Genomic DNA, 23,645 nt, shown 5'->3' with positions numbered 1-23,645 from the left:
GCACTGGTCACGGACCTGTCAATCATCAAAACGTCTGGTTCAGCTAAATCAGACATCCTTGAAGAGGACAGAAAATAATCTAGAGCAAACTTTATCTCTAAAGATAATATTGAGCCTATGCATCCGGATATAGCTTATTTCTTTAATTTTTTAGAAAAAAATATGAATATTGATAAGCCTAATAATATTTAAATGATTTTCTTTTCATTTTGTTTGTACGAAATAATATGTTTGTATTTTTCTAATTCATGTAAATAAATAAAATTTGTATAATGAGCCATGTATTAATTATAATATTTACTTTATTTCTTTTTGAAAAAAAATATGGATATGCCTCAAATTTTATTTGGATCAATAATCAATCACGAGGATATTTGTGTAATGGATAGTGGAACGACTCATGCCATTTTTAAAGACAAAAAATATTTTCCTACTTGCTTAGAAGAAAAGCAAATGTTACTACAATTTCTGGTAATTCGAAAATGATTGAAGGCTCCGGAAGAGCTGCTATATTTCTGCTTAAGGGAACAAAGATTGTTATAGATGCACTGTTCTCTTTTAAATCCCTAAGAAACTTATTAAATTTAAATATATACGCAAAAATGAATATCATGTTGAGACACTAAATGAAATGAATTTGAATACTTTGATATAACCAAAAGTGTTTTAGGCCAGAAATATATTTTGGAAAAATTATCAACTTTGTTGTCTGGACTATATTATGCAGAAATTAGAGCAATTGAAAAACATATTTGATCGTAAACCAAAAGTTTACTGATCTAAATATATTTGTGCTATGACATGATCGAATATGTCATCCTGAATCAATAATGATGAGACAAATTCTTGAAAATTCAACTGGACATCAGTTAAAGAATCTGAAGATTCTTACAAATGCCGAATTTTCATATGCTACTTGTTATCAAGACAAATTAATTGTCAGACCATCAATTCTGAAGGTTGACATTGAATCTCCTAGCATTTTAGAGCGTATACATGGGGATATATTGGGACCTATTCATCCACCTAGTGGATTGTTTAGATATTTTATGGTCCTAATAGATGCATCATCTAGATGGTCTCATGTATGCCTCTTATCATCACGTAACCTATCATTTGCGAAGTTGTTAGCAAAAATAATAAGATTAAGGGCGCAATTCCTAGATTATCCAATTAAAGCTATTTTCCTTGATAATGCTGAAGAATTTACATCCTAAACTTTTGATGATTATTGCTTTTCAATTGGGATATAAAAATTGAATATCACGTTGCTCATGTTCATATCAAAATGGTCTTGTAGAGTCATTTATTAAGCGCCTACAATTGATAGCAAGACATCTACTAATGAAAATAAAATTGTTGATCACTGTTTGGGGTCATGCTATCTTACATAAAGCAACACTTGTACGTCTCAGACCGGCAAATTATAATAATTACTCTCCGTCTAATTAGTATTTGGTCATGAGCTAAATATCTACGAATTTTTGGTTGTGCAGTAGACGTGCCTATAACACCACCACAACGTACAAGATAGGCTCTCAACGAAGGTTAGGAATATATGTTTAGTTTGACTCACCCTCCATAATTTGCTACCTTGAACCATTGACAGGAGATTTCTTTACTGCTCGATTTGTAGATTGTCGGTTTGATAAAATAAATTTTCCGCAATTATGGGAGAGAAAAAGGAACCAGAAAGAGAAATTGCATGGAAAGTTTTATCACTATCTCATTTTGATCTACGTACCCGTACATGTGAGCAGGAGGTTTAGAAGATCATCCACTTACAGAAAATAACAAATAAAATCAAATGTCAGATGTATTTACTGATTTGAAACAGATAACTAAGTCACATATCCCTGAAGTTAGGGGTGTACATGGACCGGGTTGGTTCAGATTTTTTACAAACCAAACCAAACCATTTGTGTCGGGTTATAAAATCTATAAACCAAACCAAACTAATAAAAGTCGAGTTTTTCGATATCAATTTTTCTCGAATTTTTCAGATTTTTTTGTTTTTTTTCGCGTTTTTTGGGTTTTTTTGAGTTTTGTCGTATTTTTCATAATATCTAATAAAAAGCACAGAGCAGTGCTTCTTAAAAAGAGTTCTAGTACAAAATATCAACATAAAAGATGGAGGTAGAACATTGTTTAGAATTTTAACTTTATAACATACCTTTATAAGATGGCCTTTTTTGTATATTATTTAGATGAGTTTTTCAAGTCCAAATCTAAATGTAATAAAAAAAACAAAAAATATGAAAAAATTTTAAAAAATATTTATAAATTACATTTTAATAAATATTTTTATGTATAATATAATTTAAAAGTAGTATAGCTATAATCGGGTCGGTTTGGGTTCGATTTGATTTTTTATAGTTAAAACTAAACCAATCATATAATGGTCGGATTTTTTTTCCAAACACCAAACCAAGTCAAACCAAACCACTAGTTTGGTTCGGTTTGTCGGTTTGGTGCGATTTATCAATTTGCCCTGTACAGCCCTACCTGCAATAAATGTGTCTATCCGGATTGATGTCCCAAAAGGATTATTTACTAGAATCATAGCTGTTGAATCCCAAACACATCTGAAGCGTGGAAGACCATTGAGTTTAAAGGATAAAAATCCCAGAAAGAGAAGTGTGAGGAATAATAAAGATGATACTTCAAAAGAACCTCTTGAAGAAGGTCAAGATTTGAGTAATCCTGATATTTCTGAAGAAATCAGTGAACCCGAGAATCAAGTGAATGAAGAACTTTCAATAAGTTCTATCGGTGATGAAATAAATTTAGATCGATCAAAAATTATGATTGATAATGTTTTTGCATATAATGTTGTATTTAACCTCATGTAAGATAGTGAAAAACCTTGAGCCTAAATTCGTCGAAGAATGCCGATATAGATGTGATTGGACAGAATGGCAAAAGGCAATTCAATCAGAATTAAACTCACTTACTAAAAGTGAGGTTTTTGGATGTGCAGTCCAAACCCTTGAAGGTGTAAAACTAGTTGGCTATAAATGGATTTTTGTGCGAAAACGAAGTGAGAGAAATAAAATTGTAAGATACAAGGCACGCTTTGTTACACAAGGATTCTCTCAAAGATCCGAGGTCAACTATGAAGAAATTTATTCACCTGTTATGGATTAAATAACTTTTAGATATCTCATCAGTCTAACTGTACATAAAAATTTCGAAATACATCTAATGAATGTAGTTAGAGCTTATCTTTGTGGTTCACTTGATAATGAAATTTACATGAAAATTCTAAAAGGATTAAAATCGCCTAAGGCATGTACTAAGTCTCGAGAGATGTACTCAATGAAATGCAAAGATCATTATATAGTTTGAAACAATCAGGGTGTATGTGGTATAATCGTCTTAGTGAGTACTTGATAAAAGAAAGTTATATAAATAATGTCATTTGTCCATGTGTTTTTAATAAGAAAACGAAATCAAAATTATTTATATTCGCCATTTATGTTGATGACATAAATCTCATTGGAACCCCTGAAGAAGTCCAAAAGGCGATTGAATATCTAAAGAAAGAATTTGAGATGAAAGATCTTGAAAAGACACCACATCCATTAAGTACTCCAATGATTGTTATATCACTTAAAGTGGAAAAAGATCCATTTCGACCTCCAGAAGAGGATGAAGAACTTCTTGGTCCTGAAGTACCATATCTTAGTGCTATTGATGCACTTATGTATCTTGCTAACGCAATCAAGCCTGATATAACATTTTCTGTTAATTTGCTGGCAAGATATTGTTCATACCTAACGCGGAGACATTGGAACGGTATCAAACATATTTTGCGATACCTAAAGGGTACCATTGATATGAGTTTATTTTATACTAATAAAGGCTGTGCAGACTTTATTAGTTATGCAGATACAGGTTATTTATCAAACACACATAAAGCTCGATCTCAAACATGCTATCTATTTATATACGGAGGAACTGTTATATCATGATGATCTACGAAGTAGTCTATTGCTGCTACTTCTTCATATCATGCTGAAATAATAGCAATTCATGAAGCAAGTAGAGAATGTGTGTGGTTGAGATCGATGATACAGTTCATCAAAGAAAGATGTGGTTTGAAAAATGATGTCAAAGTACCCACAGTTATATTCGAAGGCAATGCTGCCTGCATAACTCAATTGAAAGGTGGCTTCATAAAATGAGACAGAACGAAACATATTTCACCAAAATTATTCTTCACACATGATCTCTAGAAGAATGGTGATATTGATGTACAACAAATTCGTTCGAGTGATAATCTTGCAGATTTATTCACAAATGCTTTATCAACATCAACTTTTGAGAAGCTAAGATATAAGATTGGAATGCGTCGTCTCCAAAATATCAAATGAAGCTAAGATATAATACGTGCTATACTCTTTTTCCCTTATCCAAGATTTTATCTCATTGGATTTTTATGGTAAGGTTTTTAATGAGGCAGCATTCAAGGCATATTACCAGATGTGTGTACTCTTTTTCTTTCACTAGGCTTTTTTCTACTGGATTTTTTCTAGTAAGGTTTTAACGAGGCACATTATCTATGGATGTTCAAGATAACTATGTATATTGTTTCTTATAAAGTTTTTAATAAGGCACATTACACATGGACATCCAAGGAAGAGTGTTAAAATATTTAGCAAGTAGATGTCTATCCCTTTCTACTTTTCCCCTACCCACTATCTTCTTATCTTCCTAAATTGGCTATAAATAGCCAATGTATTTGCACAATTCTATATACTGAATTCTCGTTAAATCTCTCTTTCTCTTACTATTTCTTTCTCCTTTATTCTTATTAATTTGCTAAGTTTAGTTTTTTTATAACATTATTGAAATATTAGATGTGTTATAATTCATAAGTTTGTCTTGTTACTAATCATACTATCATTATCATGCTCAAACACAAACACACACACACTTGTGACCATTTTTATTTTCTTGTGTAGTTTTTTTCTTCGAATTGATATGAAAATTTAGGTGCAATTTATTAAATTGGTTGAAACTAAAATAATAAGTATTATATTATGTATCTTAAAGAATATGTCTATTTTATTGGGTCTCTCTCCGACACAACGTCCAGACTTTTTGAATCAAATTCTTTATTTTCATACATGCCAGTGCCAAAAAAACAATAATATATCTAACGTGCCAAAGAATGAGTTTAGATTTAGTACACTAACAAAGCTATTATATTTTTTATGTTTGACAAATTAAACCAATTCTTTAAAAATAATATACACAAATTATGTGCAGTTGTCTCTGTGTCTTGATAAAGTTTCAAGTGTAATAATGCATAATTTCATTATACTGTTGCAATAAATTTATTAAAGTTGTTGAAAGTGATTTACTTTGGATTTTTTATGTACAAACTTCTATAATACTTCCGGCTTAATTTGACTTGAAGTAAAATATTTTATTTCTTCCTAAAATATTGATAGTTCACTAGTCAAAGTGGTTGATAAAAGATCACTTTGCTGAGGAAGACTAAGATAGCCAGAAATGAAAAAAAGAACTCACATGTTCACAAGTATACATGTATGAAGCGCACACACATGTTTCATGTGACATCCTATGTTGTAATTCTTGAGATACACTCAAACTAATTCCTATTATACCACGTATAGCACATGTCATACTTATTTACATATTACACTTGAATAAATATCTAGTGTAATTTCATTTTCTGGTGTGAATTCTTTTAAATGGCAGTGATCCAGTCAGTGCCTGAGCATTTGATTAGAAAAAGATTTCTTTTACAACTTTTCACAGGAACCAGGTTTTTACGCCATGGCGTAATTTTAGGGACAAACTCCATTTCCAATGGTAAAAAGAAGAAGGAAATACAATAAATCCAGAATAGAAGCATTACAGTTAATAATTTTAGCACTCTAAATGTGTAAATGTTTAGCTCTATTCACAAGCCAATTTTGTGTCAAAGCTGCTCAAGCAGATAGCAAATGCCTGAAATGCAGATAGAGGATACCGGTAGTCCATGGTAAACATATCTTTGCCTACTTTCCCGAACTGCAAGATGATTTTGTCGTGATCCGATTGGCTTGTTGGCTGAGAGGTTGTCGGTCCAGCAGCAGGTTGTTGAGTGGCAGCGATCAACTGGAAGTTCTTGACAGATGCAACTGTCACTCGTCCTCGGAAATTCAGGCACCAGCACTGCAGTTGTTCATGCCATCGTGGTGCCTTGTTCTTTAGGACCAGTGGTTTCCCCTTGCTATCATCTTCCTCATTAGTTGATCCTCCGGCAATATCAGAAAATCGTGCACTACTGAACTCGGTAGAATGATCGAGTGACTTTGAGAAAGAGATGCTGCGGAATGAATCCTCAAGGGGCCTTGAGAGAAGCTCTGGTTGGCCAGGCACAGAGCCACCGGCATCAAGTGCTGAGTCAGGAATTGAGTGCATGACACAGTGCATTCTCCGCGGACCCCGTGTTCCAAGCACATTCAGCTCGTATGTGATCTGGGATATGATATAGCTTCCAGTTGGGACTTTAGGAGAGACTTTCTTGGAATTGAATCTACGGCTTGTGCGCCCCGGAGGAGGGATAAGTGCACCGGTGTGAGGAGGCTGTGTGTCATATATAATGAATTTTGTACCTAGAAAATTTGATCTGCAATAGACTGAATTTTAATCATCCCATAATGGAAGGAGAATCAATTAGAACACTTCCTCAAGTATATATGTACTAGTATGATTTAAGATACACTCCTCAACAACAGAATGGACAAGGGATTTTGATAGCCTAGACCATATAATAGGATGATGCCACATAGAACTTCAGTTCAGCTTTCATCTAGGACAACTATTGTTGCGTAGAACTTCTATTTTCCTGATGAATATATCCATGCATAATAGACTATATTTCTACTTATTTTTCATTGAAAACCATTGCTAATTAATGACTAATCTCAAATCTCCAAAGTTGCTCATGCCTTAGTATTGACATTAGCTAACAATGGAGAAACCATTTTTCCTGAGAAGGGGTAACGAATATATCAAATGCATGATTCTATTCTTCATTAAATTCAGATTTCCTGAAACATCTCAGTAATAACAGCTAAAGACAAGGAAGATATTGGAAAACAAAATGAATAGCTTCCATATTTACCTTAATTTTCCAATATAGGTATTGCTTGATCTAGAGATGTTTTCTGCATCCATTGAGATGACATACTCTGTGCAAGTAGTACGTCTGGTTCTTTTTGCAGAGAGAAGGAACTTTCCATTTTCGACCAACAATGCTACAAAGAAAGTTGAAATACTCATTAACCTCTGAGCAACAGCCTCAAACATAGAAATTATGTAGGCAAAGAAGCAAGAGTAACTAAAGCAGAAACTCATCTCAACCAAACATCTCTAGACATAAATTACAACTGGATATACAAGTCTCTATGATATCATTAATTCAATTTGCATACTAGAGAAGACTTTGTAATTATTCTGATTTGTTTTTACTGTTCGCCTTTGGGTTTGAGTGGGAAGGGAAGGAGCACATCAGTGTTTTTAACTGACAGGAGATTGGAAAGACAGCAAAGATAATGTTCGCCTCCTGTTCTGAATTGCTAGTACCATCTATGTGCCTCAGGTGCAAGGATAGTATCAATGGATTTTCTCAAGGAACTGATGAGTGAAGTATAAGCAAATTATTCAAGCATCAAGCCAATATCAGCCTACAATGTAATGCTTACCAGGACTAAGACACAAGAAAAGATGGTAAGTCAAATTAGATTTATCCCGCTTGATGAAGCACTGAATAGTTCCATCACGAGGCCCAGGCTGAAAAGAGAAAGTAAAAGATTAGTCAATAACTTCTCTAGCATGTAACTTCTAACAGTCAATAGAACTGCCACTTGGGTTGCTCCCACAGACCACACAGCAACCACATACTTCTGCACTTAAAATTTAATTAAGTTAGCACAAGAAATATTCCTTCAAGTTAAAGTAGTACCTGCTTTAGGGAAACAGGAAAAGTTAGTTTTCCACAAAATTCCGGATTTCTAACAATGTCTTTGCACATACTCCTCCATGACCTACAGACTGCAGCACATGCTACGACATGCTTACGACCGGGCCATGTGCTCTCACTCTCCTCCAACCTTCTAACTACATCAAAAAGTAGTTCTGGAGGAAGATTGGCCCAACAACTGTCTTGGATAACAGGAGGGTGGTCACTTAAGTCATAAAATGAACCATGTGATTTGTCCCTGTGATGACCAGACAGCCTTAAATCGAAGCTTCGTCTTGATAAGCTACCAAAACTATCTCTTACATCACGAACTATACTGCGGAACGACATCTGAACTTGAAACTGATAGGTCGAAGGCCAAACACCACAAAAAAATGTTACTGGCCTATTAACTCTTTCACATCAGTTAAGCTTCCAGTAACCTAAAGAAAGCTTGACAAATAGTTACAGCTGCAAAAGAATATTTCAGTAACAACAATAGATTTCTGAAGAAAAATGAAGAGGAAAAAGCAAGAAAGGCATTCAAAGAGAAAAGAAGGGAAAGGGAAGAAAAGAGTATAAAGAGACATCTTCACATGGGCACCTAAGTAAAGTAAATCACATGACTTTTATCAGATGCAACTTCTTTAGATTCTTAAGGTTATGCCTCATGCCAGTTGTCCTAGCTTAGTTACAACAAAATGAGTATAAAAGATATAATTGCTTTCAAATGTCATCAATCTTTCAGCAAATCCATCATCAATAGTGAAATAAGTAACTCACGTAAAGATGTAAAATCGCTAATGTTGACACCGCAAAATTGGCACCAACAGGGATACCAATCAGTTCAAAATCAGATTTCAGTTCAAGAAAGGAAGATTCAACTCTTTGTCGGTTTATCACTCAATGTTAGATTCAAGTCAGGACGTTACAAATTCATTTCTAATAGAATCCAGTATTGTATCTCAAGCTTTATACTAAACATATCATGCAAATTCTATAAGCAGCTTTGAAGACAACAAGAGTCTATGAAAAATGAGCATAGCCTTTCAAGTACCAATTTCATTCTTGCAGAAGCTAAAACTTCATCTACTTATGAACAAAAAGAAATGTTTTTTTTCCCTATAACTTTTTCTAATTACAAAACATAGATGCTTGTTGAGGTAGATATGAAGAGTCCAGGTGATAACAAACCTACAAAGTGCTCTAGGATAATCATAGCTCCATAACTTCATTCAGAATCCTGAAAACTCCAAGACAAGAAGCTAAATTTCTCCACAAAACAAAAACTAAAGCTCCAAATTCCCAAAAGACTAAAACTTTGCATCACTTAAGATCAATAAAATCATAAAACAAACAACCCCTCTCCACCCAACAGAAAAAAAGGAAGGGAAAAAACATCAATCAGAAGATGACAAGCATAAAAGATGAGGCTTTTTACCAAAAGGGGTAACTTATCCTCACACCAGGAAAAAAAAATAAAAAGCCGAAAACTAGATAACCCAAAAATATCTCCACATTTTCAGAACAGTAAGGAAAGAAAACCAAGAAACAAATCTACAGACACCAAACAAGATAAGATCTGAAGATGAACAAACAGAGATCAGAGATCAGAGATCTGTACCTTAAAACAAGAAGAAGAACAGCAACAATAGCATCAACAAGAAGCCAAGAATTTCAGAGATAAGATAAGTAGATCAAGAAAGGAAAAGTGGGTCAGAGCCAAGAAACATTTTTATTTTTTTGAAAAATCAGCATCTGTATTTACTACAAGTCTCTATCTTTCTCATCCGGACTCAAACCCCAACATTAAATGTAGTTCAACAAACCAGAGAGAGAGAAAAAAAAAACTGGTGAAGAAGAACAGGTAAGAGAAGAAAAGGGAAGACAAAATGGAGAAAAGGGGTTGTGTGCATATACTTTATTAGCACTAGGAAGAATTGTTTAATGGTAGTCTCACACACACACAAATAGTATATTGGGCACTACGTGAACAGTGTCCAACTGTGGCTACCAACATATGAGACATGGGAGTTTTTGACTTATTCTTTTGCTTTCACTTTAACAGGAAAAGAAAACTCGTATTCAAACTCCTCTATGTTGTTATTTTGTTATTCTAGATAATATTATGATTAGATTACTATATAATATAATACGAAAAATAATTTTAAAGAAGAATTAATCTTATGACAAAATATTACTACGAGATGATTGTTACATTCAAATCAACATTTTACATTTATAGTAGCATGGCTAAATTTAGTGAATGTGTTAGCCACTTACTATACGTTACGCATGGCATTAAATAAACAATTACTCGTTGTTGGGATTGGATAAATTTGAGAAGTGAAACCTTAAAGTTAAATTTAAAAAATTAGCATTAGAAAGATGGCTAACTAATACCTGCTCCTTATATATAGTAAAAAATAAAATACATGTCCCTTGTCTTAATAGATCAAAATGTAGTCAAATACGTTTGTAACATATAGGACACGTTTGGTATTATGGATAAAGATAGATAATTGTTGGACAAATTTTTAGTATTTTTTAAATTTCTTTTTGGCTATAAAGTTTGGGATAATTTTTATCAAAATTAATGATTAGTACTGAAAATAAGTTATTCATGTCTTTGGATGGAATAATAATCCTAAAATAACTTATCGTGAGATAACATAGTTAAAATAACAAAAATAGTCCATCAAATCCTTTTTATACATCACTAATATAAAAATTTAGATAAGGTGAAAGATATTTTTATAAACAAATAATTTATTCTTAAAAATTATGCAATGTATATTACTTTAATAACAACAAATCAAACAGTCAATAGGATATAATACCAAAATAATTAATCTTAATACAATTAATCTCAATATAACTAATTTCAATAAAACTAATATCTTCGTACCAAATCACCCCTAGAGTAATTTATTTTAATTATTGTGTTAAATTGTTGTTGCCATTTTCTCATTTGCTTTTATCCTGGATATAGTAAAATTGAATGATCTTCAATCAATAAAAGTAACCTCTTTTTAAAAGTCTACTCAGCAGTAAATAGAAAAGGCAAAAAGAGAAAAAAGAAGGATCAAAAGTCAATGGCAATGGCACTTTTTACCAAGTAAATTTCAATGTAAATATTTATAAGACATTGAAATAAGGGGTTGATTTGCCTAGAGAAAGCATATACCTTTATCATCGTTGAACAAGAAAAATAGAAACCAAAACATTTTGATTGTAATTACAATTTAACTTTATTTATTTATTTTATTCTTTTTGAGATGCATATTCAAGTTCAAAATTAAAAGGTGGAGACTTTTAAAAAAAATATTAATGAATAGACTTTTGTTTTACTTAATATATAAGTGCAATAATTGTTCCTGCCCTATTCAATTTGACCTTTTGACAAAATCCAAGGAGAAATTTAGGAATTATAATTGTCATGTTTCAATCTATAGAAACTTCGTGGAACTACAGCCACCTAAACCTGACCCACAATTCACCTACTGTTTGGTAGTATAAATTAATTTTAGCTGTTTTTAAATTGAGAGAATGAGGAAGGGGATTAAAAGATATGAAATTAAAGTTTTACTAATAAGATAAAAATCTAACTAATCAATTAATTGAATTAATAAGATATATATATATATATATATATATATATATATATATATATATATAGTGATACTATATCCCCCCTCCCCCACCCCACCCTTTTTAAATTTGTTTGTTTACATTTTTTTTATCCGTTAAAAATTCTGTTTTTAAAGCAATATAATTCTTTAATTTTAATTTTTCACGTGATATATTTAAGAATCACAATTTAATGGACATTTTAATATATTCTATACATCTTTAAATTAAGACCATAAAACTTAAAAAATATATTTTTTAAATTTAGTGTTATGTTAAAACTACACAAACAAATTATTAGTAAAGGGTACTATTTTTGGTGGGATAGAATTCAAGTCTGCTTGCTTCTCCTCTACTTAATTACATATATTTTTTTAATTATAGATCTCTTGTAATCTCATTTTTTTTCGATCAGGAAACTACTTTTTTGTTATTATTTTATTTTTAGCTGATGAAACATTAAAAATAGATTTAAAATTTAAAATAATTACGCGAAGAATTAATCTACTGAGCTTGAGCAAGCGTAATGTATAGACACACATATATGCGTAGAATTGAAAAGTCGTGGATTCATCAAAATCGACTATTTAATTATAGACTATATCTATTTATTTCGTCATGTTTCATATGCATACGTATAAATATAGTGAATTACTTATATATGACAAATTTTATCGCCATGTTTCATCTGCATACGTATGTACTGAATTACTTATTTACACATAGTTTATAACATAATAGCATCTATATATTTTTCAGGTTGTAATTTATTAATAGAGTAATTAATTTTTCATTAAAGCTCATATCAAGAGCTTGAAGTACATCGACGGATCTACCCTAGGTTAAGGGGTCACCGTTCATTGATTTTTATTTTTACTAAATACATATAATATGCAAAAATAATATAAATTAAACCTTGGACCAACCAGACTACCAAGTCAAAGCTCCTAATGGTTGGTCACTCATTAAATCTCTTAATAAGGATAAGGGCATCAATTACGAATACATTTAAAATGATTAAAACGTGTTAAATTTTAGTGATACTATTTTAGCTATCAACAAATTTTATAGCTAAACATTAGAATCCATCGTTAATTCTATTAGCGATGAATTTTTGTTAGCTATAAGTAGGGCTGTTCAAAACCGTCAGCTACCGATAACCCAACCGCAAAATTGGCTTATTGGCTTATTGGTATTGAGTTATCGGATTAACGGGTGGGGAATGGATTTAAATTTTATAATTAACGGCTTATCGGTGTGGGGAACGGATTACTCAATTTTGTTATTGGGTAAACCGTTAACCCGTTAAGAATTTATTATATTTTACTATATTTTTATACCTAAACATATAAAATATGTATGATAATTATAATTTATAAATCTAAAATAAGCCTCAATAGGCCAAACTCATTTAATTAAACAGGCCAAGCCCATTTAAAGTATACTCAGCAACTAATTACTAAACATAATTTTCCCTAAACCTAAATAAGAGTATAAGAGATTCAGAGTGCCACTTTGCCAGTTGCCCTCTGTCTCGTCTCTATTCTCTCATTCTCTCTCAAAGCTCAGTGTAGTGTTAAGTTGTGTATACTGTACTCTTCTTGACTGCCATGGTGGCTTGAAATAATTTAAACTAGTTTGATGTTGCTTGAGCATTGATTGGTCTCCAAGATGTCAACAGAAACGTTGTGGCTCCAAACTCCGGCGAACAACAGGCTATGCGCCGTTGCTGCCCACTCGTGCCTGTTACACCACAAAACAACCAGATGGGTCAGGTATCTTCTTTCTAAATTCTTTTTTTTTCGTTTGGTAGATATTATAAATATGTATTTATTTTCTAAGATTTGTGTTTATCTAGATATTCTGGATTATATTTGTTATAGTTTAATTTTATTATTTTTGTCCAAGTCTATTTTCAGTGACTAGTTTACTAAATTTTTTTAATCCTCAAATAAGTTATGCATTGTTAAATTGTCTTTATTCTTTTATTATTGGTTTCTCACTGATCTTGTCCTCCATTATTTCATGATATTATTTTCTATCATTTTATCTTCTAAAAATCACGTGTTGGTGATCTATTTAGATTAGCTTTTGTTTCTGCATTTAAGATATATGAATATATGTGATGTTTTTTTTTAACAACGTTGGATTTGTATTGCTGCTCCACTTGGTTCACAGTTAATTTTCCTTAATTTATTTGAATTGATTTCATTCACTGTTTAAGAATTTGTTGGCAACCCTTGTGTATGTCATTTTCATTTGACTACTTTTTGTTGTTTGTCTTTCCTTTACATGTTACCATACCACCGATACATCGCCCGATAACCGTCCAATAATTGCTAATCCGATACCGAACCAACCGATATCTTATAGGTTGGCTAGTGGATTAGTACTTTTAAAAGTCGATAACCGTTAAGTCAAACCGTTAAGCATAATAATCCGTCCGATCCGCCCGATAAGCACCCCTAGCTATAAGTGAAACAGAGAAGGATTAACGACGAGTTCATAGCTAATTCAAGTTTTTTAGTAGATATTTGAAATTCTGAATAATGTTTATCAATATGATATAAACTTGTATATTTATAAGATATCGAAAACAACATTTAAATCTTTACGAGATAGAATAAGACATATGTGGAGTCTATTTCATCCTTAAGTCCTTGACCCTTCTCAAAACCTATAAGTAGATATATTGTTGTTGTCATGCTTTTTGCGTATATGTCATTATTCGTTTAAAAGTTATACAACTTGAAAAAAATTTAAGAATACACAAAAAGATGTTTTCTTTTTAGTAAGACTATTATATTCGTGATGATGTGGTTAATTAAAGAGGTGAATTGAAGGTTGTGATTTGGCTTTCGACTTTGCAAACAATAATTGAGGAGAAAGAAGAAAATTAAAGGGAAATAAAAGGTTAAAAATATACTAAGAAGCTAGTGGGCGTGGTAGTGAACAGAACATAAGAGGTATCAAGAAAAATGCCTTTTTTTTTCCTCTCAAATATTCGAAACTCGCATGAAAATCCGATAAAACTTGAATCATACATTATAGTGCTTATTTAAAAATAATGCTTTCAATATGATTTTTTTCATACATAAAATTCAAATTCAAAATTTATAATTAATATAGAATCAGTCCCACCATAACCTATCCATGTTGGCTCCTTTTATCTTAAATTAAGAGGAGGCATGCTTTGCCTTTCATCATCATTCATGACAATTGACATGACATTTATGTCTAAAACCGGCAACAAATAAATAAAATAATGTCTCTTGTTTATTTATTTGGATATATATATATATATTTTTACCTGCTGAAACTATGTTATGGTATATGTTTGGCCATCTAAAGGAAAACCTTTGATTCCTTAGTAAAATGATTACTATATTTTATAGCATAGCAAAGCGAATAATTCAAGGTCGAATATTCTTTAATACCATAAACAAAGTTAGATAGCGCTTTATGTTTATGGTGAATTGGCGATGATATAAAATTTATGCGATGTGAATCTAAATCAATGTAGAATAAGATAATATCGATATATGTACTGTATTCGTTTATAATTAATCATTTTTTTACACATGCAACTAGCCTCCTGCAATATTCTTACAGTAAACAAAGATAATTACTCCAACCAAAGTACTATTATTAATATTAATTTGGCTGATAAACCTGACATTTAGAGAGATTTCAGCATTTTGAGACAAACTCGTGACCAACCTAATCATTTTTAGGCTAGGAGGATCGAAATAAAATATAGAGCGCAGCTAGCTTGCTCTCCTTCCTTGTGAAATTACACTGAATATATATGTTATTGTTATTTTATCTGTCAGTAAATTAATTATGACAAAGAATGATTTGAGTTCATATAAAGATGACATATATGATAAATTCAACTGGCTATTATAATTTCAATATGTAGTTTTCACCATCATGATGTACAATGCATCTATTAATTATGACAATTAATGAAATACATTACACCTACACTTAACTATAAAGTTTATTTCCCAAACTACGAAGATTTATTATCAAAATAGACAATAATAGCCCTTGGTAGCTTGCAAGTACTTTTTTTTAGCACTTTTAACCCAGGGTTCCATCAATTTTGCCATCTGTGCAACAATACCACGAAACAAGTCTAAAGTTAAATTTCCAATTTAAGTTGCATGGTAAAAATTATGTGGAGACATTGTAACTCAGGTCAACAAATAAATGAATAAAATGTGGATAAAAAACTGACAATTCCTCCAAAAATGAACACATTATTACTAATAGAGTAGTATGCAAAGAATTTGTATACTGAAGTTGAATTGATCTAGGCCCAACACACAGCCCAGTTACTCCTGTTTCAGAAGCTATTACCCACAGTTATGAGCCCATAGCTCTAAGGAGAATACAGGATCAGATCTGTTAATATGGATCGATTCATCTATAATATTTGTGTAGTTGACCCAAACTTATGTAATTCAGTCAAGTTTATCATATTTGAGCTAGAGTTATTTTAATGATGGACTGATTTAGTTACGTTGGAGTCAACTCATAAAAAAAAAATATATAACTCAAATAGATTCAGACGATATCCAATCTTGACCCTTAAAAATGTTCAATCTTAATCCATGAAGTTACATTTTAAATATTATACTAACCATTGGTCATGAATACGTATGATAAATAATGCATTTGAATCACCATGTTGCTTATGTTACGAGTCTCTCTTATACTAAAAGAGTCAATGAAATGTAAATTAGGAATTTGAAAAAAAAAATGATTGAATTGAACCATGATCGATTATTTAACTTGTTTTGACTACTCGATCCATCTTTACCCATGTAAACTTTGAACATAACAGAATAAGAACTCGTTTGTTGATTCAACCAATTTAACCTGCCCATTTGCCTTCCTTAGATTTGTGATCTTTCACCACTTATGTCCCATTCAACAAAGTTTATTAGTTCCAACTTTTTTTTATAGTTACGCATGACAACAGCAAACATTGTGATTTGTGAAGATCAGATCAATTGGTCAAGATACAGTTTGACCATGAAAGTCAAACTACAACAGTTGCTTATTTGAAACAAAGTTCCCTTCCCCTTAATTGCAAGGGAACTCGTCTAAGAAGGATGAAAAAAAGACAAATTAAACTTAAAAGCTGAGAAATGGGAACAATTTTGTACCTGGTCCGCACCTAATGATGCACTTCCCATCACAACGATCGTACAATCTCGCTGAAAATTTTAAAAAAAAACAACGAAATATACTATATAAAGCTGAAGTGGACGCTAGGATTATAATGAAAATAATAAAGAGGAAAGGGGAGATCGAAATAATGGCATACGTGGGAGACCAACACAGGCAGTATTGCAATTGTCCCAGCAATTGACACCCTGAGCAGCGACGCCAACGGTGTCCATGTTAGCCGATATAAGGACGATGAACACCATAGCCATAGCTGCCACTCTCATCATTCTCTTCTTCTCCATTATTAATTTCTCTATGCTTTTTTAGCTTTATCGAATAAAGATAAGACACTATATTTTCCTTCAATGGTAGTCAGTGGTCGCTTTTATTAGTGCCGTAGTGGACAAGTGGGACAGGATATTGTTATTTTTCATTCGACCAATTTGGACCATTTAAGTACACTTTGACCCAAATTTTCGTTTATTTTTATTTGATCAATTCAGTTAACACTTTTAAACTACTTATTCTTTAAATTATTTTTTTTGAAAACCTAAAACTATAAGGCTTGAGTATTGGATGTCTTTTTTTCAAGTGGGGCTCATTTAAACGTGGACAAGTTGCCCACTTAATTTTGTTGCACAATTAATGCTTCCTCCTCTTCTATATATGTCATCCTTGGCATTAAGAAGAGATCACAGAAATCTCTTCTACTTTCTCTATATTCTCTTACTTTCTTTTCTTTATAAAACTGTCAAGTTAGTTAATTTTATAACATGTTATTAGCACGAGTTTTCGTCGCTTTGACCTATATTTTTTAGAAGGTAACAAAATGGGTAAGAATTTTATTTTCTTAAATTGTCTAATAATATTTCAAAATTTGAATTTGTTGCTCTTAGTATTTCTGGAAAAGACTACTCATCATGGCACTACATGCCGAAATACATCTAGAATCGATGGGTCTGACAGACACCATCAAAGATGACAATAAGACATCTAGTCAAGACCGTGCCAAAGTCATGATTTTTCTCCGCCACCATTTTGACGAAGGGTTAAAATTACAATATCTCACATTAAAAAAAACCCCTTAAACTATGAAAAAATTTAAAAGAAAGATATGACCACCTGAAGTTGGTCATGCTTCCACAAGCACGTCATGATTAGCTAAATCTGAGATTAATGAATTTCAAAAATATAACTGAATATAATTCTGCCTTGTTTAGAATTATAGCTCAGTTAAATTTATGCAGAGAAGAAATCACTGAGCAAGATAAACTTGAAAAGACATACTCTATATTTTCACCCGCGAATATGCTCCTACAGCAATATCGCGAAAAGGGTTTCAAAAAATATTCTGAATTACTTTCTCACTTTTTGATTGTTGAACGCCACAACGAGCTGTTAATGAAAAATCATGATAGTCGGCCCGTTGATTCTTTGTCACTCCCTGAAGTGAATCAGACAAATTATAACCAATGAGAAAGAGGACATGGCCCCAGTCGTGGTCGTGGTCGAAGAAGAAATTACAATCATGATGCTCGGCTAACACCGAAAAATGATCAGCAATACAAAAAGAAGAGTGAAAAGCTAGAAGTTTACCAAAGAAAAATTCAGAAAGCATATGTCATAGATGTAGAGCTGTGGGGCACTGATTGCGGACTTGCCGGTCATTGAAACATCTGGTTCAGCTATATCAGGCATCCTTGAAGAGACCAAAAAATAATCCAGAGATAAATTTTATCTTTTAAGATAATATTGAGCCTATGCATCTTGATATAGTTGATTTCTTTAATTTCTAGAAGATAATATGAATATTGGTAAGCCTAATAATATTTAATTTTCTTTTTATTTATCTGTACTAAATATTATGTTTGTATTTTTCAATCTAAGTCAAATTTGTGTAATGAACCATGTATTAATTATAATATTTACTCTATTTCCTTTTTAAGAAAAAAAATATGGATATGCCTCAAATTTTGTTTGGATCAATGATCAATCATGAGGATGTTTGTGTAGTTGATAGTGGAATAATTCATGCTATTTTTAAAGACGAGAAATATTTTTTCAACTTGCTTGGAAGAAAAGCAAATGTTACTACAATTTTTGGTAATTCAAAATTGGTTGAAAGCTCTAGAAGAGCTATAATTTTTCTGTCTAAGAGGACAAAATTTGTTATAGAAGATGTACTATTCTCTTCTAAATCCCCAAGAAACTTGTTAAGTTTTAAAGATATTCGTAGAAATGAATATCATATTGAGACACTAAATGAAATGAATTCTGAATATTTTGGTATAAGCAAGAGTGTCTCAAGACAGAAATATATTTGAAAAAATTATCAACTTTGTCGTCTGGCCTATATTAAGCAAAAATTAGTGTAATTGAAGCACATATGATCGTAAATCAAAAGTTTACTGATCTAAATACATTTGTGATATGACATGATTGAATAGGTCATCCTGAATCAATAATGATGAAATGAATTCTTGAAAATTCAACTCAACATTCGTTAAAGAACCTGAAGATTCTTACGTATGATGAATTTTCATGTGCTGTTTGTTATCAAGGCAGATTAATTGTCAGATCATCGACCCTGAAGGTTGGCATAGAATATCCTTGTTTTTTAGAGCGTATACATTGAGATATATGTGGACCTATTCATCTGCATAGTGGATTGTTTAGATATTTTATGATCCTAATAAATGCATCATCTAGATGGTCTCATTTGTGCCTCTTTCATCCCGCAATGCGGCGTTTGTGAAGTTGTTAGCACAAATAATAAGATTAAGGGCGCAATTCCCAAATTATCCAATTAAGGTCATTCGCCTTGATAATGCTGGAGAATTTACATCCCAAGCTTTTGATGATTATAGTTTATCAATTGGATAAAAATTGAACATCATGTTGCTCATGTTCATACTCAAAATGGCCTTGCAGAGTCATTTATTAAGGGCCTATAATTGATAGCCAGACCTCTACTAATTAAAATAAAATTGTCAATTACTGTTTGGGGTCATGCTATCTTACATACAACAACATTTTGTACGTCTCAAACCGACACATTATAATAAATATTCTCCGTCATAATTAGTATTTGGTCATGAGCCAAATATAGCCCATCTAAGAATTTTTGGTTGTGCGGTATACATGTCTGTAGCACCACCACAACGTACAAAGATGGTCCCTCAACGAAGGTTAGGCATATATGTTGGGAATGACTTACCCTCCATAATTCGATACCTTAAACCGTTGACTGGAGACTTATTTACTACTCGATTTGCAGATTATCGGTTTGATGAAATAACTTTTCCGCCATTAGGGGGAGAGAAAAAGGAATCCAAAAAAGAAATTGCGTGAAAAGTTTTATCACTATCTCATTTTGATCCACTTACCCGCACATGTGAGCAGGAGGTCTAGAAGATCGTCTACTTATAGAACATAGCAAATCAAATGTTAGATGCATTTACTAATTTGCAACGGATAACTAAGTCACATATCTTTACAGTGAATGTGCCTATCCGAATTGATATCTCAAAAGAATCATCTACTAGTATCATAGCTTCTGAATCCCAAACACACCTTAAGCGTGGTAGAACATTAGGTTCAAACGATAAAAATCTAGAAAGAGAAGCGTGAGCAATAACAAAGATGATACTACACAAGAACATCCTGAAGAATGTCAACATTTGAGTAATATTGATATTCCTGAAGAAATCAGTGAACCCGAGACTCAAGTGAATGAAAAACTTTCAATAAGTTTACCGATGATGAGATAAATTTAGAACGATAAAAAATTATGGTGGATAATATTTTTGCATATAATGTTGCAATTAACCTCATGCAAGATAATGAAAAGTCTTGAGCCTAAATCCGTCGAAGAATATCGACGTAGATGTGATTGACCCGAATGACAAAAGACAATTCAATCAGAATTAGACTCACTTGTTAAACATGAAGTTTCTGGACCTGTAGCCTAAACCTCTGAAGGTGTAAAATAGTTGACTATAAATGGGTTTTTGTGCGAAAATAAAGTGAGAGAAATGAAATTGTAAGATACAAAGCACGCCTTATTGCAAAAGAATTCTCTCAAAGATCCGGGGTCAACTATGAAGAAACATATTCACCTGTTATGGATGAAATAACTTTTCGATATCTCTTTAGTATAACTGTACATAAAAATCTCGAAATACATATAATGAATGTAGTTACATCTTAGCTTTATGGTTCACTTGATAATGAAATCTACATGAAAATCCCAAAAGAATTAAAATTGCCCGAAGCATGTAATAAGTCTCGAGAGATGTACTCAATAAAATTGCAAAGATTATTATATGGTCTAAAATAATCAGGGCGTAGGTGGTATAATCGCCTTGGTGAGTACTTAATAAATGAAGGTTATATAAATAATGTCATTTGTCCACGTGTTTTTATTAAGAAAATGGAATTTGAGTTTGTTATACTCGCCGTTTATGTAGATGACATAAATCTCATTGGAACCCCTGATGAGGTCCAAAAGGCAGTTGAATATCTAAAGAAAAAATTTGAGATGAAAGATATTGGAAAGACAAAATTTTGTCTGGGTCAGCAAATCAAATATTTAGAAGACGGGGTCTTTGTCCGACAATCTGCCTATACCGAGAAAATCTTAAAAAGATTTTACATGGACAAAGCACATCCATTAAATACTCCAATGGTTGTTGAATCACTTGAAGTGGAAAAAGATCCATTTCGACCTCCTAAAGAGGATGAAAAACTTCTTGGTCCTTAAGTTCCATATCTCAATGCTATTGGTGCACTTATGTATCTTGCTAACGTAATTAGGCCTGATATAACATTTTCTTTTAATTTGCTGGCAAGGTATAATTCATTCCTAATTTGAAGGCATTAGGACAGTATCAAACATATTTTGCGATACCTAAAGGGTACAATTGATATGAGTTTGTTTTATACTAATAAAGGCTGTGTAGGCCTTATTAGTTATGCAGATATAGGTTATTTATCAGACACATAAAGCTCGATCTCAAACATGCTATCTATTTATATACGGAGGAACTGTTATATATCATGACGATCTACAAAGCAGTCTATTGCTACTACTTCTTCATATCATGCTGAAATAATAACAATTCATGAAGCAAGTAAAGAATGTGTGTGGTTGGGATCAATGATACAGTTCATCAAAGAAAGATGCGGCTTGAAAAATGATGTCAAAGTACCCACAGTTATATTCGAAGGTAATGTTGCCTGCATAGCTCAATTGAAAGGTGGCTTCATAAAAGGAGACATAACGAAACATATTTCACCAAAATTATTCTTCACACATGATCTCTAGAAGAAGGGTGATATTGATGTATAACAAGTTCGTTCGAGTGATAATCTTGCAGATTTATTCACAAATGCATTATCAACATCAACTTTTGAAAAGCTAAGATATAAGATTGGAATGCGTCGTCTCCAAAATATCAAATGAAGTTTTCATCAAGGGAAGTAAAATACGTGCTATACTCTTTTTCCCTTATCCAAGATTTTGTCTCATTGGATTTTCCTGGTAAGGTTTTTAATGAGGCAGCACTCAAGGCGTATTATCAGATGTGTGTACTCTTTTTCTTTCACTAGGTTTTTTCCTACTGAATTTTTCCTAGTAAAATTTTGACGAGACACACATCTATCAATTTTATGGAAGCACATTATACATAGACATCCAAGAGGGAATGTTGAGTATTGGATGTGTCTTTCTCAAGTGGGGCCCACTTAAAAGTGGGCAAGTTGCCCACTTGGTTTTCTGCACAATTTATGCTTCCTCCTCTTCTATAAATGCCATCCTTGGCATTAAGAAGAGAGCACACACACAAATATGCTTCCTCCTCTTTTATAAATGCCATCCCTGACATTAAGAAGAGAGCACACACACAAATACGAAAATCTCTTCTACTTTCTCTATAATCTCTTACTTTGCTTCCTTCAGAAGACTGTCAAGTTAGTTAATTTTCTAACAACATCAAATAATATAAAAGAAAATAGATAAAAATGAGCACAGAAAGTACATACCAAACTTTATTTAATTTTTATATAGACTAGATTGCATCTTCCGGTCAATTCTTTTTAAATTAGAAGATTAGATGTTCAAAGTGCTTGATACTGCTGAAAGGTTAGAAAACTATTATTTTTAATTGTCACAATTTGTTTTTTAACAATCAAATTATATGAACGATCTATTTTTTTTATTATACTAATATAAAAATAATTGCATGTTATTATATTTGTTGAATGTTTATTTTTATTTTATTTTAAAAATTAGTCAAATTATAATTAGCGGCAAATCAAGAATAGAAATTAGATGAAGATCAAATAGAAAATTTAATTAAGTATCTTAGAACTCTCAAATCACGACACCTTCTGTACTCTTCCATAGTCAAACTTCGTAAGTTGTAGTTTGACCTAAACTGGTCATTCAAAGTTCTTAGAATTTTTAATTGAAGAATTAATTCGAATAAATAATTTATAGGGTTATTGAATTTAATCCGTCAATTAAATAGTGTTAGTATATATATACTGTTTATGAACGTGTTTTGCACGTTATTTCCTATCAATTATCATACAAAAAAAATTCGATGATTAATCCCGAATTCCATCCTAACTCGGACTTGCCCCCGACATCCAACACATAAATCGGAACTCAACTTTCGAACAAGGACTAGATCTAGACTTCCGACCCAGGATCCGATATAACACTCGTCCCAGGACTCGACCCAAGATCCGACTCTGACCCGAGATCCAATCCCGACATTCGATCTTGGACCTGACTCAAAACTCAACACCGACATTCGACCTTGACACCTGACATCCGACATGATTTAGG

General features: G+C 32.2%; 1 protein-coding gene and 1 long non-coding RNA gene across 5 annotated transcripts; both read right to left on the bottom strand.

Moving 5' to 3' along the window:
• Positions 1 to 5,714: 5,714 nt before the first annotated feature.
• On the bottom strand, positions 5,715 to 9,945 carry LOC129885802 (tubby-like F-box protein 8). 4 transcript variants are annotated; one of them, XM_055960229.1, is made up of 6 exons: positions 9,606 to 9,945; positions 9,176 to 9,224; positions 7,985 to 8,452; positions 7,725 to 7,812; positions 7,145 to 7,277; positions 5,715 to 6,646 (listed from the first exon to the last, which is right to left on the bottom strand). In XM_055960229.1, exons 3-6 carry the CDS (start codon positions 8,330 to 8,332, stop codon positions 5,932 to 5,934), a joined length of 1,284 nt encoding a protein of 427 aa, XP_055816204.1. In that variant the 5' UTR covers positions 8,333 to 8,452; positions 9,176 to 9,224; positions 9,606 to 9,945; the 3' UTR covers positions 5,715 to 5,931. The 4 variants fall into 4 exon arrangements, with proteins under 4 accessions (XP_055816204.1, XP_055816202.1, XP_055816205.1 ...); XM_055960227.1 differs by having other exon boundaries at positions 7,985 to 9,224; XM_055960230.1 differs by lacking the exon at positions 9,176 to 9,224.
• Positions 9,946 to 15,493: 5,548 nt separating this feature from the next.
• On the bottom strand, positions 15,494 to 17,158 carry LOC129884591 (uncharacterized). Its single transcript, XR_008765965.1, has 3 exons — positions 16,950 to 17,158; positions 16,789 to 16,839; positions 15,494 to 15,726 (listed from the first exon to the last, which is right to left on the bottom strand). It is a non-coding gene; the product is annotated as an uncharacterized LOC129884591 (long non-coding RNA).
• Positions 17,159 to 23,645: the final 6,487 nt, after the last annotated feature.

This window comes from Solanum dulcamara, chromosome 4, assembly GCF_947179165.1.
Source record: "Solanum dulcamara chromosome 4, daSolDulc1.2, whole genome shotgun sequence".
Lineage (NCBI taxonomy): Eukaryota > Viridiplantae > Streptophyta > Magnoliopsida > Solanales > Solanaceae > Solanum > Solanum dulcamara.
The sequence above is the reverse complement of the archived record's forward strand: the minus strand, read 5'-3'. Positions and strand labels throughout refer to the sequence as shown.